Genomic DNA, 18,004 nt, shown 5'->3' on the forward strand with positions numbered 1-18,004 from the left:
GTACCTAATTCACTTATTGTAGGTAATCAAAAGCACCCTGAAGGTCTGCATACACTTCCTAAAATGCTTAAATGACTTTGGGAACTTAGGAAAGAAAACGGAGTGCATTGATTCCTTCATGCTGAATATACATTCGCTCTCTGTAGTAACGACATTATATCAACTCGGTGTGACTACTGAATACCCCTCCCAACTTCACCATCCTGCATTTATTTAAGGCTTAAAGGTCAAGTGGGACAAATGAAAGATAATAGTCCACACTGAGTTTGAAACCTTTTTGTAAGTCTTCAGTGCAGCAAACCAAAACTATTAAGAATTCAAGAGCATGTGGAAAGTCTCTGGTCATATTAAAAACCATACACCAGGGACAAGAAGACATATTGTGTGCTCTGGAAAAAAAGAAAGTGTTGAGATAAATGAATACATGTCCCAAATTTATGCATTGGAGTTAGCTGACAGTAAAGGTCAAATGAGAAGAAAGAGTAATGGAACTGCACAGTACTGATTTGTGACCTTTCTGCTGAAGACTTTGCGTGTTTTTGAGTTTGTTCTGTTACTTGCTTTCCACTAATTATTTAATACAGTGCTTGGAGCACTAGCTCTGGAGTCTGAGTACTTGGGTTAGAATAGAGTTTCTGTTACTAACTGTGCTACACTGGGCAAGTCACTTAATCTGTTCTTTAGCTTCTTCATCTGCATAATGGGTTTGTGAATACTACATCTATGACAGAGTTGTCGTGAAGAGTAAGTAAAATAATGTATGTTAAGCATGTACAATTACACAGTAAGTGCCCAATAAATTATTATTATTATTCATTATATTGAATTAATAGATTGAGACCAATTCATTATAAATTATCCTAGGATAGATAGCGTTCGTATATCTCAGCTTCTCACACATACTTCTCTCTCCACTTTGATGTGCTGGGGGTAAGGGAAACCCATTTTTAAAGTCTCCTTTAAGGTTAGGACTATTCCAATATGTTCTCAACCATTGCCCAGCAGTAGCTAAATATGGTATTCCAAGGCCAGACCGTAAAACAAAATTAATTTTTCTTCCTGAAGTCTTTTTAACCCTATCTAAGATCTTATTTTAAAAATATCTATTTTCCAACCACATTTCAGGAAGATTTTTGAAATCTATGAATTTCTAACTATACATTTGCTAGCCAAAATATATTTCCACCACTCTTAGCTGAGTAAAGCTGATTTACCCATGGGGAAAAGATCAGAATTCTATTCTGAAAATTGTTCTCTTGGTCTATTAAGCTGTATCCAATTTCAAGGGTGCCTGAAGCCTTCATCTCTAGGGTTGAAGGATTCCATTTTGCTTCATCTATCAACCACAAAATAGTCAACCTCGTCTTTATTGCAAAGCCACGTTTCTAATGATAATGAAAGCAACTCAGGCTGCTAAGTTGAGTCAGCAATTTAAAAATAAGCATTCTTTGACCAATGAACACAATCAAATTTGAAAAGCAGCTGATAAAGAGGACAAAAATGGTTTTACTATTTTATGTTTCTGAATAAAATTGATTATGTCTTTTAACATGTACCTCTTCTAATTGCCACATAACTTTGTTTTTCTGTTTCTCCCCTTGTTCCATATGCATAGTTTGTTTTAATTAGATAATAATAATTTATGCCAATAATTGTTAAAATATCAATATTTAATATATGCATTAACAGAAAATTTTAAAGAACAGGAATCTATTTTTAGTGGTCAATTACAAATTAACCTTGACATGATGGAATGGAGTGATTTAATATTTATTATCTCCTATGTAGCAATTTTTTATAAATGTCTCTGCAACTTCAACATAGCTTTTTCCCTACAGCAATTTTTATACTTTTGTTGTAGTGCCAAAATTCTATTCTTAGAATATTTAAATTTATCGTAAATATTAATTTCCAATTTTTAAACTTTCTTATCATGCATTTTGGTCTCATCTATCCAAAATACCACTATCAAGAATCACTCCAAGATGCCTTCTCTCATCCTTTCATCTGGTAGCAATCTCTCTCCTCATAACAACAGTTTTCTTCATCCTCTTCATTGCATCTTTGTCATTATATTTTATGTTTATTGAATTTATGACTCACCTCTCTTTTTTTCTCAAGCAAAGTCCTATAACATCCTACCATGCTGTGTAGTTATTTATGTATGCCTCATCTCCCCCGCGCCACCATGAGCTTCATATGGATAGACTTCGTGTCTAATTTAACTTGGTAAATTCCATAGCACTTGGCAGAGTGTCTGGGACAGAATAGCATTCAACCCCTATTTGTGGAATTAATGAATAGATGAATGCAATAAATGCTTATCAAATGAAAACAATTCTGCCATGATTACAGTAACCTGTGCTGGAATTACTGGCTTTAAGGGGATTTTTAGGAGAAACAATATAGTCAGGGAGGGTCCTTGCTAGTTAATTTCCTCATTTATGTACAATCATATACCAATTGGGGCTGTACTTACACTATATTTATATAACTTATTGAAAAGTTTATGACAAAATCTACCCGTGAATAATATATATTTGTGTCTGCTGAATTCAAACCACCAGTTTAGATGATTGTAGTTTTTTACTGCATTGTCTGGTTTAGGGAGATTATATCAATATGATTGTAGTGATAGGGCCTGTTTGAAGGGGAGGAATAGGTCAAGTATTCCTTTGCCTTGGTTACATGCTATAATGGATACAGTGGAGGGAGCATTGGTTTTAGACTCAAACAGACCTAATTTCAAATGCTAGCTTTGCCATCTATGAGCTGTGTGAACTTCGGCTGTATATTTATTCAATCTTTAAGTTTCTATTCTGCATGGGTTCACATAGGGGTTAGACACATGTGAAATGGTATCTGGCACACAGTAGGGCTCAGTATGTTCTAGTTCTCATTATTAGAATCCCAGAGTGATTTAACTGACCTATATGCCACACTCCAGTATGCAATCTTAGACTAGTGCATGATCTACAAAGTGGGGTAAGACATGTAAAAAGTTTATTATAGAGCAGTACTTGATGTATAGTAAGCCCTCTGTAAGTATTAGGAATTGTTGTTGTTGAAAATTATTGCCTCCAGGGGAAAAAATATAAAATATTCAGCAAACCTGGCCTAATGATCCTGACCATCAACCCATATCCACCAGATAGTTTCAAGATCTTCTACTATTTGTTTGTATAAGTCCCAGTTCTTCTCCCTCAAGTTGGTACAAGCTGGAATGTCTCAGTTGTAATGAAATAATCATTATGCAGTGCATTGTTTAATATCTGTCTCCCTAAGAGAGTGTACACTCCGTGACAGCAGGGACCATATTTACCTTGCTCACTGCTAAATCCCAACCACTTAACACAGTGCCTATTCACTCATAAATATTCGTTGAATGGATGAATGAGTGAATGAATAAATGTGTGAATTAGTCAGTGAATATTATCATACACATGACTAGTATTGTGCCTGACATGTAAATAGGTACTGAATGAAAATCTGTGCAACTGAATTTGTCAATAGCATTCATTATAATAAAAGTTTCTAAAGAAAATCGGTTACTTCCTTATAGTTACCCATTACTTTAAAAAAATGTTATTTCATGGTAGAATCAGCAGAAGAACAGACTGCCTGTGTAAAGTCTTTTATTGTCAGTCTTGCCTTTCAAACCAAAACTACTAGGCACAAAATAGGCACTCAAAATAGCTCTTTGAATGGAAAATTCTAATAGTGCTCTTGACACTGTCATCATTTCCTTGACTCGCCATTGTTAAGGAACAAACAAAATTACCAGGGGGAGAAAAACATATAGCTCTTTAAAACGCAAAAATTTTTTCTGTATTACTTATTTCCTCTCTTTTATTAGTTATACACAAATCTCAAGCCCTATATTTTTTAAAAAAGGATTTGTGTATCTGTAATTTAAAAAAAGAACAAAAACTAATGTCCTTGGAAATAAATTGTAAGATGGAATCATTATAGCAAGTATTTGTTTCCATGAAGTATCTTTGGATTCTTGACAGCCTTTTGGTCTTTATATGTGAAAAAAGGAGCTAGCTATAGTTTCAGTTTGTCTTCCTCAGTCATCTTGAGGGCAATACATCTTTTTTCAACTATGCTATCCAATAGCTACAGACAAAATGTAGGTAATTAGCTCTTTCACATGGCTCTTCAAAGAGATTAACAGTTTGGAAAGCAAGTAAAGCCCCATACTAAGTAAGGATACAGAGTCCAAGCTAATTAATAAAACTCTGACAACAATTACATCTTCTTTATGCTCCTCCTTCATCCTTTCCCCTTCCTCTCTTGCCTTGAATAACCATTGTCACAGATATTTGGTTTATCAATTCCTTGATTTTTTTCTGAATATACTTTTATCAAATACATATGAATTCTTAAAAATACAGTGTTTTGTTTTGAATGTTTTTACATTTACACAATGGATTCAGGCTATAATCTTCTGGGATTGATCTTTTTCATTCAGTGTTGCTAAGAGTCATCCATATTATTCCATGTTATTCTAGTTCATATGTTTCACACTATACAATATTCCATTGTGTAAACATTCCATGATTTATTTACCCATTCTCTTGTCAACATTTGGGTTGTTTCCAATTTTTGCTATTATGAACAATGCTTCTAAGAACATTCTTGTACATATCTCCTGGTGTGGTTATGGAGGAGTTCTTTAGGAATGTATTTAAAGTTGCTTGTCTTAGAGCTTATAAATCTTCAACTATACAAAGTAATAGCAAACAGTTTTCCAAAGTGGGTACATCAATTTGCATTCCCACAAGCAACGAGTAAGTGATCTTATTGATCTACATTTGTACCAACACTTGGTTTTATCAGACTCCCTTTTTTTGACAAGTTTTTGTTGATGTTTTAGTACTTATGCTATATTGTACATTCACATGGTCTCATTCTATTATTGAAAAATAAAATAAAAGTAAAAAAGTGTCATGCATGACCAGTGATAAGAGTATTTCATAAACCAGGGATTGTAATTCATCTAATTTTGTGTATTTAAGGTCCAGGGGAGGGGTTCTGGGAGAAGTAGATAGGGAATCCTAGCCCTGGTAAAGACCTCAAATATGGCTTCGAAAGAATATCTTGAAGGGAAGGGCAGAAAGCCTTGGAATACAATGTGCCCCAGTACACAGTACACAGCTCATTCCTCTCCTTTCCAGACTCATCTCTTTTACTCAGAGAGGTAGCAGATCCAAGGTAATCATACCTTGGACATTTTTTTAACATCTTTTTTGGAGTATAATTACTTTACAATGGTGTATTAGTTTCTGCTGTATCACAAAATGACTCAGCTATACGTATATATATATCCCCATATCCCCTCCCTCTTGCATCTCCCAACCACGCTCCCTATCTCACCCCTCTAGGTGGTCCCTAAGCACTGAGCTGATCTCCCTGTGCTATGTGGCTGCTTCCCACTAGCTATCTATTTTACATTTGGTAGTGTATATGTGTCCATGCCACCCTCTCACTTCGTCCCAGCTTACCCTTCCCCCTTTCCATATACCTTGGACATTTTTGAGTCCTTTGAAGGAAAGATGGTGAAAGCTCACTATGCCCTTGTTACCAGGCCTGACAGCAATATCACGCAAGCGTGGTGGCAACATCTCAGGAACCTCTCAGGTGAAACACTCATCTGAGATTATATTTTCTCCTAGGATACGGCATTGGTCTCCCTCCCAACTCTCCTTTGACCTCCAATATATCCGAGCTAATCAGTCAATACAAGTCACATGGGTTTATGGATGTGCTACATGAGAAGTGGTACAAGGTGGTTCCCTGTGGCAAGAGAAGTTTCGCTGTCACTGAGGTAAGGGAAAAACTGCTGATAATGTTGATGCTTTGTACAGATTTACCTTGAAAAATATGAGGAAATGCTGTCATATGTGGCCAATAATCCAGGCTATTACATCTCCTAAGACTCACCATGGTATTTAGATTACTCCTAATTTCACTTGAAGGATGGCTATTCAATAGGAATTTTCCGTAAGACAGATTTGTCTTGGATTTAACTGTGATGCTATTTTGATGAGTAAATGTCTGAATTTCTATTTTTTGCCTATATGTTATATCCACAAGTGCAGAAGAAATGCTGTTCTGCATTACAGTAATAGTATCTGAGATTGACATTAACAGTGTTTGGTTTAACTGTTAATTGCTGGTCACAATGTGGACTTCAAAATATTCTCAGGATCTAACTTCCCAGTGGTCCAGTGATGAATCCCGCTTAGAGCAATAGATATTAACTTATAACTGGTAATTCTTAGATAATCCTAGATTTTTTAAACTGAAAACAATCAATTCCCTTCTTTTAGTGATGGAAAACTAATATCTAGAGATCCTAAGTGATTTGCCCAAGGCACACAAATAGTCAGAATCTACATCTTTTTATTGCAATGCTCTGCCTTTATGATGTAATTAGAAGGAAACCTGCAAAGTGAGCCAGAAATTGGATGATTAAGATAGGAGACTAAAAGGTGTAACAAGAGCCACAGGCTCCAGTATTTAAAAGAGAAGCCAAATAAAGCAGTATGAGGTCTGCCTGACATTTAAAAACAAAATCTAAAGCCAACAATAATGACTTCAAATAGCCTCTCTTCGCCAACAACTTTCACATTTGTATTTCAACACCAACTCTTCTTCTGGGCTCCAGAACCATATATCTACCTTCCTATTTGACATTTCCACTTGAATATCTTACAAGCATCTGACATTTAACTTGTCAGAACTGAACCCTGCTCTTCTCTCCTAAATCTGCTTTTCTCTCTGTGCATCACATCTTGGATAATGGCACCTCTGTCCATCGAGTATCTCATTCCAGAAACTGGCAGGGATCCTTAATGCCTCCCACATCTCACCTTCTGCATCCATCAACAAGCCATATCTTTTTCTCTATAAAATATGTCTCAAATATGCCCATTGTCATCTCCACTGTCATCACTCTAGTCCAAGCCATCATCCCTCACCTGGACCACTGCAAAAGTCTCCTAACTGGTCTCTCTGTTTTCATGCCTGCCGTTCTCCAATTTGTTTTCCACGTGGCAGATCACGCTCCTACTTAGAAGCCTGCGATGGCTTCCCATGTTAATTAGGGAACAATCTGAAATGCTGAACATGGCCTGCAATGCCCTGAGGGACTTGACCCTGCCTATTTCTTCAGCCTCACCTCATGCAACTTTCCTCCTGGCTCATTACACCCCACCACAATGGTCATTCCAGATGGAGATACACCAGTGGCTTTCCTGCCTTGAGGTCTTGGCACATGCTGTTGCATCCTCCTTCCCAGATACTCTTCCTCTCCCCACCCCCTGACATTTACCTAGCTAATGCCTTCTCATTATAAACTCCCAGCTGAAATCTCCCTTCTTCAGAGCCTGCCCATAGTCCCTGATGCAACCTGAATCATGTCTCCCTTTATAATCTCATATTATATCTTATTTAGAAGATGGTCATTGAGCAAAGATTTAAAGGAAGCAAAGAGGAAAATAAGAAATTAGGGAACTAGCATGCTCTGTTTCTTATCACATGACAAAAACTGTATTAGGGACATTAACTCATTGGTTCTCACTACAACCCTGTAAGGCAAGCATTTTTATATTTTTTTGGAGATATTTGCAAGGCTTTTCCTAAAAGAAATAAAATTGGGCTTACACTGGTCAGCTGAATTAAGTCAGCCAAGAAAATAAACAAACCAATTGCTTAAACTGTGCAAAGAAAGCAACAATCATTTCATGTGTCCTACCATTTGTTGTGACCATGGTTAACTCCAGCCAAAATCTCCAAGTGATTCAAAGTTGACAGCAAGACATTAGACAAGACGAAGGGAGCCTCCTCGTCATGCCCCCAAAGCCAGCAATACAGAATGACTGGCACCTCCCTGATCACAAGCATACCTCTAGGCTGTGCCATTTCAGAGGACCATCAGACCAAGACATCAGCTGGATGGACTGACTCCCAGGGCAAGACTCTGAGGGTGCAGGGCTCTTCAGCTTCAGAACCTAACTCCACCTGGGCACATACAGGGAAACATACTTTTGGAGACTAACAAGCACTAACATAAATCTATTGATTCTAATGTGAAAATATCTAACACAAAGCATGATAAATTTGAAGACATACATTTCTGGACTTGCATCCTGGCTCTACCAATTAACAACTGAGTGACTTAACTGCTCTTAAGTCTGAATTTCTTCATCCATGAATGGATATGATAAAACCTGCCTTGTCATTTTGTTCTGAGAATAAGAGATCATTTATGGAGAGACCAAGTAAAAAACCTGGCACAGTAAATAATAGAAATATTAATACTTCCTCTCCTTCCATCAGGAGAACTTCCTGGGGTTCACAGATATCTTCAGGTATCTTTTTGCAGCTTTATTTAGAAGGAAACCTTCCCAGAAATTCTCCAGTAGATTTCCTCATATTCATTGGTCAAAATTACATCATCTGTCCATGTCTAAAGCCAATCAGTAGTGAGGGGAATGAGATCACCATGACAGATTAGCCAGTCATGACTCATCCTCCAGAACTTATTAGCTGCTCCAGGGGCAGCTTCCCTTGAAATACATGGCCCCGTAGAGAATGGGGTTCTCTAAACGAAATGAAACGAAAGCAGGGTTCCCTTAGGAAGGAGACAGGAGAATGAATGCTAAATAGGCAACCAACCACCTCTTCTACACTCTCTCCCATCCCACCCACTTCTAGTCATCATTACAATGAGGTATTTGGATTTAATCACATGCAAGAGCCCTCCCACCTTTGATACAGTGATTACAGTCTTTCCTTTACATCATCCTGAGATTAGAATATTTAATATATTTACAGTATAGCATAATGGTTGAAAGCATGGGCTTTGGAAACAGTTCTAGGTTTGAACGCCACCACCCGTGTGATACAAGACATGTTACTTGTCCATTCTGAGCCTCAGCTTCTGCAAATTGGGGTGATAATGTCTACTTTATAGGATTGTGGTGAAAATTAAGGCAGATAATTAATGTTTATAAAATACTGAGCCTATATCCAAATATGATAACCACGAAGTAGCTTATATCCTTAAGGATGATGAGGTTTCAACTGTTCCAGGGCTGTATGGATTTATCAGTAATTTCAAACAAAACCAAATTAAGTGTGGACAAAAAAGAAGGCAGATTTTGAAAAACAAACAAATAATCAGCAAAAGCCACAAACTGTTCAGATTATATGTGCAAAACACACCACATATTTTTTCAACCATGGTTTTTAACGGGACAAATTCAGGGGAGAGGCATTTGGGAAATTCTGGATGTAGTGAGCTGGAAGCAACTGGATAAGAGGCTGATATCAGGATCAAGTTATGGTTGTTAAGACAACCCTGGCCCCATTTCCAGGTCAGCTGAATTTGGAAGGGGGCGAGAGGTAGGAATGAGGAGAATGGAAGAGAGGTGTACCCTTAATTGGAACTTCAGAGACAAAAATAAAAATTATGATAACATCCATGTGTGTGTAGAGCTGGTGCCACCCCCAGCTTCAGGGAATGTTAAGAACATGTATGGAGCACTTCTCAGCAATGGTGGCCTGCACTACTGCATATTCTGGTCTGTGCAGTAACAATCTGCTTTGCAATGTTGCTCACCTGTGTGCATTTAAACGGAGTGCATATCCTTGTGCACTGACCGGCATGTTTGTCTTGAACAACCTAAGACAGAATTTCAGGATGTCACCCTCACAGAACCTAAAGATACAATGTAATTAAATGAAACCCATCTTCAGCTCATTGGCTGAGCTTAGTCTCCTCTGTGAAGGCCCTGTGCCTGCTGGATTTTCTATCATTCAGTCCATGAGTCTTTACCTGCTGTTTGGGTGGGGGGTTTAGCTTTCTCCCAGATAAAGGTCAGAAGAAGGAAGCATGCTTGTCAGTACTTTGCTTGCCATCCCTTTTGCCTCAAATGTCATACGTTGCTGGGCTATTAGTGTGAAGAAAGTAGGACTCGATTTGAAATCAGAGAAGCCGTATTTGAAGCCTGCCTCTACCATCCACATGACTTGGGAAAAATCACTAACCCACCTCAGTCTCAGCTTCTTCATCTCTTCAGTAAGTTCTTGTGAAGAGTTAATAAAATGGTAGTTTAATGAACACATCCCTCCTCCTTCGTTCTCCCCAGGGGGAGGGGTGCAGAGCACAGCACAGCAGAAGAGGTATGTTCTGGAGGGTACCTCTCCCAACAGGTGCTCTTGAGAAAGACACTCCTCTGACCTCCCATTTTCCAGGTACAGTCCTAGTCCATGTATGTTGTCACAAAGCAATTAAACAATTTCACTCTGAAAAAAATATCCTCATTTGCCTAATGAATAATACATGGTCACCTAGTAACATGACATGAAAGATGCTTTTTTCCACCTGTTTCTCACAGTTGGACATTAATACTTGGTCCCCTGTCAGAACCTTGATCTATTCACCTCCCATCTCTTGGCAACACCAGAGCTGTCTAGCTGCAATCTCTCTAGAGGATAAACTCATTTTTTTAAATTTTAGGGCTTTATCTGCTCCCAGAGTCACCTAGGATATTGCAGGTCCAATTCTGCAGGCCAGACTCCAGCAATTTTCAGAGAGGAATTTTAAACTGACCTCAGATGTTTCTTCATGATCCTCCTAGCATAGCTGTGCCGCTTCCCACAGTGGACTCGTGGATCGATTCCACAGGGGAACACATATAGCAGGCTTTAAATTGCCTTCATTTCCCTCTGACTCAGCAAAAAAATGTAATTTTTTTTTTTTGAGTCACTGACTGAATTTAAGAGTTCCAGGGCAACAGTTTTGTGAAATCTGTTATTTACAAACCAGGAGAAGGAAGGCAGCAGATCACAGCTTAGGAAACTCCCAAAATTCTTCAAGGAATTATTAAGATATGTGATGATACCTCTTTTTGAAAGTCTCCTTTAAATACCGGGTTGAATAATGTGCCTTTTAACCAACTGGGAATAGTCAAGAAGGAAGAGGAAACAGTTTGGGCAGGGAATGGATAGCATACTCAAACAGTCTAAGGAGAGTTTTCAAGAAACTCTTGGCAGAGGTATGGTTTAAGGAAACCAACAGAAATAGTGCAATCTCTCAGGGCAGGTAAAGTGAAGGAGCCATTACCACACCTTAGCTCAAAGGGAAAAATGGAGAAAGCCACTCCTAGAACCAGTACCCAGGGAGGCACAGGAGAGGGCATTCTAATAGGAGCTGCAGCCTTTGGTTAGGGACATAGCCATGCCACAGTGACCTGGCTGAGAGCCAGGAAGTAAATACCTGACCTTAGTCTCCTCTGGCCCTCCAATCTTCCACCACTGCCTTAAGCAAAGGAAGCCTGTCAATGGGGTCCATACAGGACCTCCCCAGGGCACAAAGCAGGATGGGAAGAGGTGAAAAGTGGATCTGGAAGGGCAAAAGAATGTCCAGAACAGCCCCTCATGGCAGATGAAGGTGGGGATGGGGCCAGCTGAAGGAAAGCACTGGCAGCCTGACCATCTATGAATGTGCAGCTTCTACAACTGCAGAGGTCCAACCGGCAGGGAGGGAGATCATGCCTTGCACTGATCAGGAAGAAGGGAGAAGGACAACCAGGCCACTGGAATGACCTTGGTCTTGGGAGTCACCCTTGCTCCATCATTACTGTGAGGAGGCAGTTTTATGTCCTCGGGAAAGTTACTGAATCTCTGTGAGCCTCAGTTGAGTCCATATCTTCCTGGGTTTTTACAAGGTTTTCTGCCTCTGAATCCATGGGTCTCCTTGTGTTGTCACTGCGTATTTAGGGAAACAAATACATACTAAGCAAGAAGTGGAACACCGTACTGGAGAGAGCTCTATTTCAGGAATCCAGAGACCTCGATTACATAGGGTAGGGAAAAGGAAAAGGAAATGTTGAAATAGTCTAAAAATAAATCACTAATCTTTTCAGTGTTCTTTTATTACTAAGGAAAGTGCACATTAAGAAACTGCCCCATTCCACCCATGACCTCACCTTCAACTTGACCCTCGCCCCATCCCTGAACTTACTCAGTCCTTGACCTCACCCCATTCCTGGCACCTAACCCCAACCTGACCTTTAATTAATTCTTAATCTTACCCATCCTTGGCATTCCCCATTCCTGAACTCCATCCAGTAAGGGATGAGGCCATGGAACAGGGGTGGAGTGAAGATGTCTGTGAAGCTTATTATTAGGTCATTTTTTTAAGCTGAAGTGTAAATGGTCTGTTTTTAGGACCACGGTAGAGATACAAATGCAAAAACAACCACGGTGTCAAAATACCCACATGTAAAAGGTACATCAAAACATCATGAACACAAATTACTTAACCTCTCTGAGTTTCCTCCTATGCAAAATGGAGAGAATATTTGATGATTCGCCTTGGTGTAAGGAACAGAGATAATGTACATAAAAGTGTCTGACATGTGGCAGGTGCTGAATGAATGGTAGTTACCATATTTGTCCTGACTCTGCCATGAACCAACTGAGTGACCTTCAGCACATCACTTAAGTTCTCTGAAGCCTGTTTCCTGCCCTTAAGATTGAGCCGAGCATCATGTCCAGCTTAAGAGAATGCTGTGGTTCTCAAGCAGGTGCGTTTAGAGGGATCCCAACCTAACCAGCTGAAGATCTGGATCCTGGGACACAGAGGAAGACAATGAACTGACTGGCCTCCAGTGTAAGCTCTCCATCCCTGACCACTGCCCCAGACCACCAAAACGTGCATCTAGTGTGAAACCTATTAATATCTATTCACTGAGAAAATGGAGCTTTCTCACAGCAGACCCATTCTTCCCTCTGTTAATTTTTTGTGGGAAGGAGTAATGGGTTAGTCAACTATACACTGAATTCTGAAGAGATCACACAGTCCCATCAAGAAGCTTAATGCCTGTCAATTTTCTTTGCAGTTTATTTTTAAAGACCCAAACGGAATGGTATGCGAGTGGGGGAGGGGGGAGTCTTAATGCAGTCCTTTTTTGCTCTTGACAACTAGGTCACATCTCAACAGCCTCCTGCACCTCTCTCATCCCTACTCCTTCCTTTTTCAATTTAAAATGTCACTGTCTGCTCTTCAACCTGATGAAAGTTATGGCGAGGCAGGGAGAGTTAATGACTGTAGATTGCTTTAAATTGAAAACCTGTGTAAGTCAAGAACCACCTTGACAGCTGAGTGCTTCCCTTGGACAAGCCTAAGTAATTAAGTTTAGTATTTAAGCCAAGCATAAGGTCAGATGGAACCTATCCAGGTAGCGCTTTCTGGAAACCTGAAGAAACACAAAGCTGTACCTATGTCCTTTTATGATGTGGAGTGGAATTGTGCATGAAGAAAGGGGGCCCAGTCTCAGAAAGGCCTCACCTTCTCTTACTCTGCTACCAGGACAAATTCACTCACTCATTCAGTCATTCATTCATTCATCTGTCAGCAAACATGTCTTGAATCCCTGTGTGCCAGCTCCAAGTCAGGTGCAGCTAATGCAGAGATGAATACAGAGCTCACAGGCAGGTAGAGACAGACTTGTGAATAAACGCCCTGGACCAGCGGTCCTTTCTGTCACCAGAGACCGGTTTCGTGGAAGACAGTTTTTCCACGGACTGGGGTGAGGGGGATGGTTCTGGCGATAATGTGAGCAATGGGGAGCGATGGGGAGCGGCAGATGAAGCTTCACTGGCTCGCCTGCCGCTCACCACCTGCTATGCATCCCGGTTCCTAACAGGCCGCAGACCAGTACCAGTACCAGTCTGTGGCCTGGGGGTTGGGGACCCCTGCCCTAGACCACACCCCACAGGGGCAGCAGTAGAAGCAGCAGCAAGGTGGAACAGTGACACAGGCAAGCCCATGGTTCACTCACAGAAGAGCAAGTAGGAGTCAGAGAAGGCTTTCTGGAAGAGGAAAGCCCCTGTAGAGTGAAGAGCCCTCTGGTCAGAGCATGAGCAAGACACCAAGGCATGAAATTAAAAGCAATGCAATTTGGCCCCACCCTCCAGAGACACCGCACCAAACCACGCTGGATGCACAGGACTCCACATGCTTTTAGTGGTGCCCTCCTCAGGGATTCTAAAATTACAGGTGGCCACCTTCCCTGACCCACTTGTTATGCAGCCACAGCTAGACCCAGGAATAAGTTATAAGTCTTTGACTTTTCCTGTGTTCTACCTTGGAGCCCACCATTATCTCCACGAGGGCAGGGACATCCTTTCTAGTATGGAAGGCAGTCTGTAATAATGGAAAGAATTTCAGTTCTGGAAGTGGACATCCTAGGGTTTGACTCCTGGCTCCATCACTGTGTCTGTGCAAGCCGTGAAACTTCTAAAACTTCACATCCTCACCCCAAAACTGGGGATAATAATAGTCTGCTTGTAAGTAATAAAATGTATTTAATGAGATAGTTTATGGAGAATACCTAGCTTAGCAAATGTTCCCCCCTCCTTCCCTGAGTATAGAGCTATGCACATAGAAGAAAAAATATTTGATAAATAATAAACACATGCAAAAAATTACTCCTGGACCCATCTCCAAAAAATCAGAAACACCTTATAATTCCAACATAAATGTTCTTTTATATTATATTACTTACATGTTCTATAACTGAAGACTTTTGGGGGGAGGACTTGTGAAATACATGATTCTGGAATTTTCTGTTTTGCAATGTGCTAGATTAGCCAGCATTTACAGTATCATGTTATTCCTTTTGTCCAACTCAGCTTCTAGGTTGAGTGGGAAAACATGAAGGTGGCTTATACAAACCATTAGCCTGAACTTAAAACAGATCTTTAAAGAAACAACAGTAACTACTTTCTTTAAACGTGGTCAATGGTATTTCAAAGTCCGGTGGCTGGGTGCACAAGCTGGAGACCTACAATTCTCTAGTCTTGTTTTCTCGTCACCCCATATCATCACAAAGCTAGGGCTGCTTCTCTGTTGCTCTCTGGTTACTATAAATGACAAAAGTTTTAATTCTGATACAGTGAAAACTAATTCTAGCAAGTGTCCTGCTTTACCCATGCTAATGAGCAATTAAACAGATAACATGGAATAAGGGTCTCCTCTTTTATATACCAGAGATGCTTGAGCATCCGTTATACCCATGATCGCATACTGTTAACAGTCCTTATTTTTCCCCTGGTTGAATTCAATGAACTCGTGAATATTTATGAAATATTATTTACTATGCAACTAAAAGGTGTGAACAGTGCTCAGACTGATTAGGACTATTGTGAGAGACAGTCTTCCTTCCACTTTTTTAGATTTCCATACACTGAAATCTGTGGGGGAATCACATGAAACGGGACTCCTCCCTAATTATTCCCAGTGCTAAACAATTAACTCTCCAGGCTCTGAAGATTCCAGCTTGAAAAAAAAAAAAAAAAAGGAAGGAAATGTGTGAAGATCATCACCTAGTGGCTATAATGTGAAGTGTCACAAAATATCAGAAAACCATCTTTTTTATATCTCACAGATGGTATTAACCAAGTCTAAGAATATGAGAAATTGCCCCGACATTTCCTCTGAAGACACTTCCTCCCACGTGGCTGTGGGAGTTGGATAAGAAGCCAGTATCGTCAGGGGGTGCGGGGCGGGGAGTCCAGGAGCCCTTACACACACCATGTGAGCCCTTCATCACACAGTAGAGGTGGCTTCCTGCAACATCCAAGCACAGGGCTGGTCAGCCTGGGAAGCCAGTGCAGTCACATTTGGAGTCTCACCTTTGCTTCCTCCGTCTGTCCTTCTGTCCAGTAAGACACCAGGCCTAGTGTTATGGGTCTAATTGTACCCCCCAAAAAGATAGGTTTAAGTCCTAAGGAGCTAACCCCTTGATACCTCAGAATAGGGCCCGGTTTGAAAATAGGGTCATCAAAGATAAAACAGTCACACTGTAGTAGAGAGAGTCCCTAATCTAATGACTGCTGTCCCTATAGGAAGACAACTAGCATGCAAAGACAGACACACAGGGAGAACACCATGTGACCACGAAGGCAGAGGGTGGATTTATGCAGCTTCAAGCCAAGGAATACCAAAGATTGCTGGCAAACTATCAGAAACTAAGAATAAGCAAGGAAGGATTCCTCTACAGGTTTCAGAGGGAACATGGCCCTGCCAACATCCTGATTTCAAATTTCTAGTTTCCAGAACTGGGAGACAATAAATTTCTGTTGAAAGCACCATCCAATTTCTGCTACTTGTCATGGCAGCCCTAGCAAATGAATACACCTCACCTTTCACCTCTAGTGCCTCTTTCATCCTAGCTCAGGCTCTCATATTCCAGATAAACATACATAGTTGTCATTGTTTGCTGGCCGCTCTCCCAACTGCCAGGCACTTACCCTGTTCAGCTCACCCTTAACAATGCCAGATTGATCTTTTTAGAATAAAATTCTGATTTGGTCACTCATCTGTGCTTTCCCTGTCATATGGAAACCAAGTGTCTTCAGCCAAACATTCAAAACTCCCCTTGATCTATTTCCTTCCAGCTAACCTCATATTTTGCTCAAGTATTTCAGCCGCATTAAACTAGTTGCTGGTATCTATGCCTACTCCCTTTCCTACTTCTATGATTATGGTATTTGTCACCCTTGTCTTCATCAGGATCAAACAATACTTCTTGGGAAAAAAAATCTTCCTCCATTTGTCCCCAGCAAGAATTCTAGGAAGTTCTCAACAAGTTCTCAGTTCTCTGAATTCTTATAGCTCTTTGCCCTTACCTCTCTGATGACATCTTTCTTTTTCCATCTTGTGCTGTAATTAATCACAATCTCTAATGCCTCAGTCCACTCAGCAGTAGGTAAGCTTTCTGAGTAGGGACCATCTCTGAATGCCCTCAATGCTTTATATGTCAAAACATAATTGGATAAATGATGCCCTGTAAAGGAATGATTGAATAAATGTTGCCCTTTCTTCAGTGTCTAAGGCACGGTCAGATCATCTCTTCACTTCATCTAATACCATGCTCTCCCTTGACCTCCCTGTTCTGGCCACACTGGCCTTTAAGTTTGTCCTACTTGATATGCTCTTCCTGCCCCAGTGCCTCTGCACGTGGAAGTCCTTCTTCCTGGAACACGCATCCTTGCCTAAACATCCAGTTAACTTCTCCCTGAGATTTCAGCTCAATCATCACTTCCCCAATTAAAGTTCTGTTAATCTTTCTGACTAGATTAAGATTAAATTCCTATTGTGTTACTTCTCATCTCTGACACTCACCACAGGTGCCCCTGTACATTTATGGGCATGATAATTTGGTTCATGTGCATCTTCCCTACAAACGGTAAGCTCCATGAGGACAGAGACAGCTGGGAAAGTATCTGCCTTAGGTCACTACCATATGCCTCTCATATTGCAGATGCTCAATAGATATTTGTGTAGAAAACAAATAAGTACTTAAGTATATTTGCATGTGTATATATACAAACAATCTACTAGAATTAGAATTTTCTAGACAAGTCTCCAGTAGGCAATAATTGTTATATCTACCATATTTGTACCTACTATGTGCTATGCACTGAGTCTAATACTTTATGCATTTTATCTCATTTAATTCTGAAAACGATGCTATAAGTTAGCAATTGTATCCTTGTTTTACACATGAGCAACCAGTGGCTCAGATAAGTAACTCTGCCCAAGATCACGAAGTTGTTAAATAGCAAAACTATGATTGAAAAACCATATATTCCAAAGCTCATATTAAACACCATCCCAGAATTACAAAAGAAAATCAAGCATATTACTCTTGATTCTTTTGAATATACATGATAAACATAAAAGACTGAGCAAATAGTGATAACAACCTTAAAGCCATACCACTTACTAAACTGTAGATTTCTCAAGGGACTGTGTCTTGTTCACCACAGAAAATTCCATTACCTGGCAGAGGGCCTGGCACATAGTAGGTGCTCAACATATATGTGTTAAATGGATTGTTTTATTATTGAAGTAGAGTATTTTTATAGATCATACTCTGTATAAATATATTATAAAATATTGCCCATATTTTCCCTGTGC

The 18,004-nt window shown here is 40.0% G+C and overlaps 1 protein-coding gene across 1 annotated transcript in view; it reads left to right on the top strand.

Moving 5' to 3' along the window:
• GRIN3A (glutamate ionotropic receptor NMDA type subunit 3A) overlaps positions 1–18,004 on the top strand; it is a gene marked incomplete at both ends in the record, with an annotated part of 146,655 nt that overhangs the window by 106,414 nt on the left and 22,237 nt on the right. Inside the window, one exon of the mRNA XM_082843193.1 lies at positions 5,679–5,830. Coding sequence (XP_082699319.1) covers positions 5,679–5,830 — 152 coding nt within the window. The remainder of the gene's footprint in view (positions 1–5,678; positions 5,831–18,004) is intronic.

Source organism: Leucopleurus acutus (genome assembly GCF_964270905.1).
Source record: "Leucopleurus acutus genome assembly, chromosome: 7".
Lineage (NCBI taxonomy): Eukaryota > Metazoa > Chordata > Mammalia > Artiodactyla > Delphinidae > Leucopleurus > Leucopleurus acutus.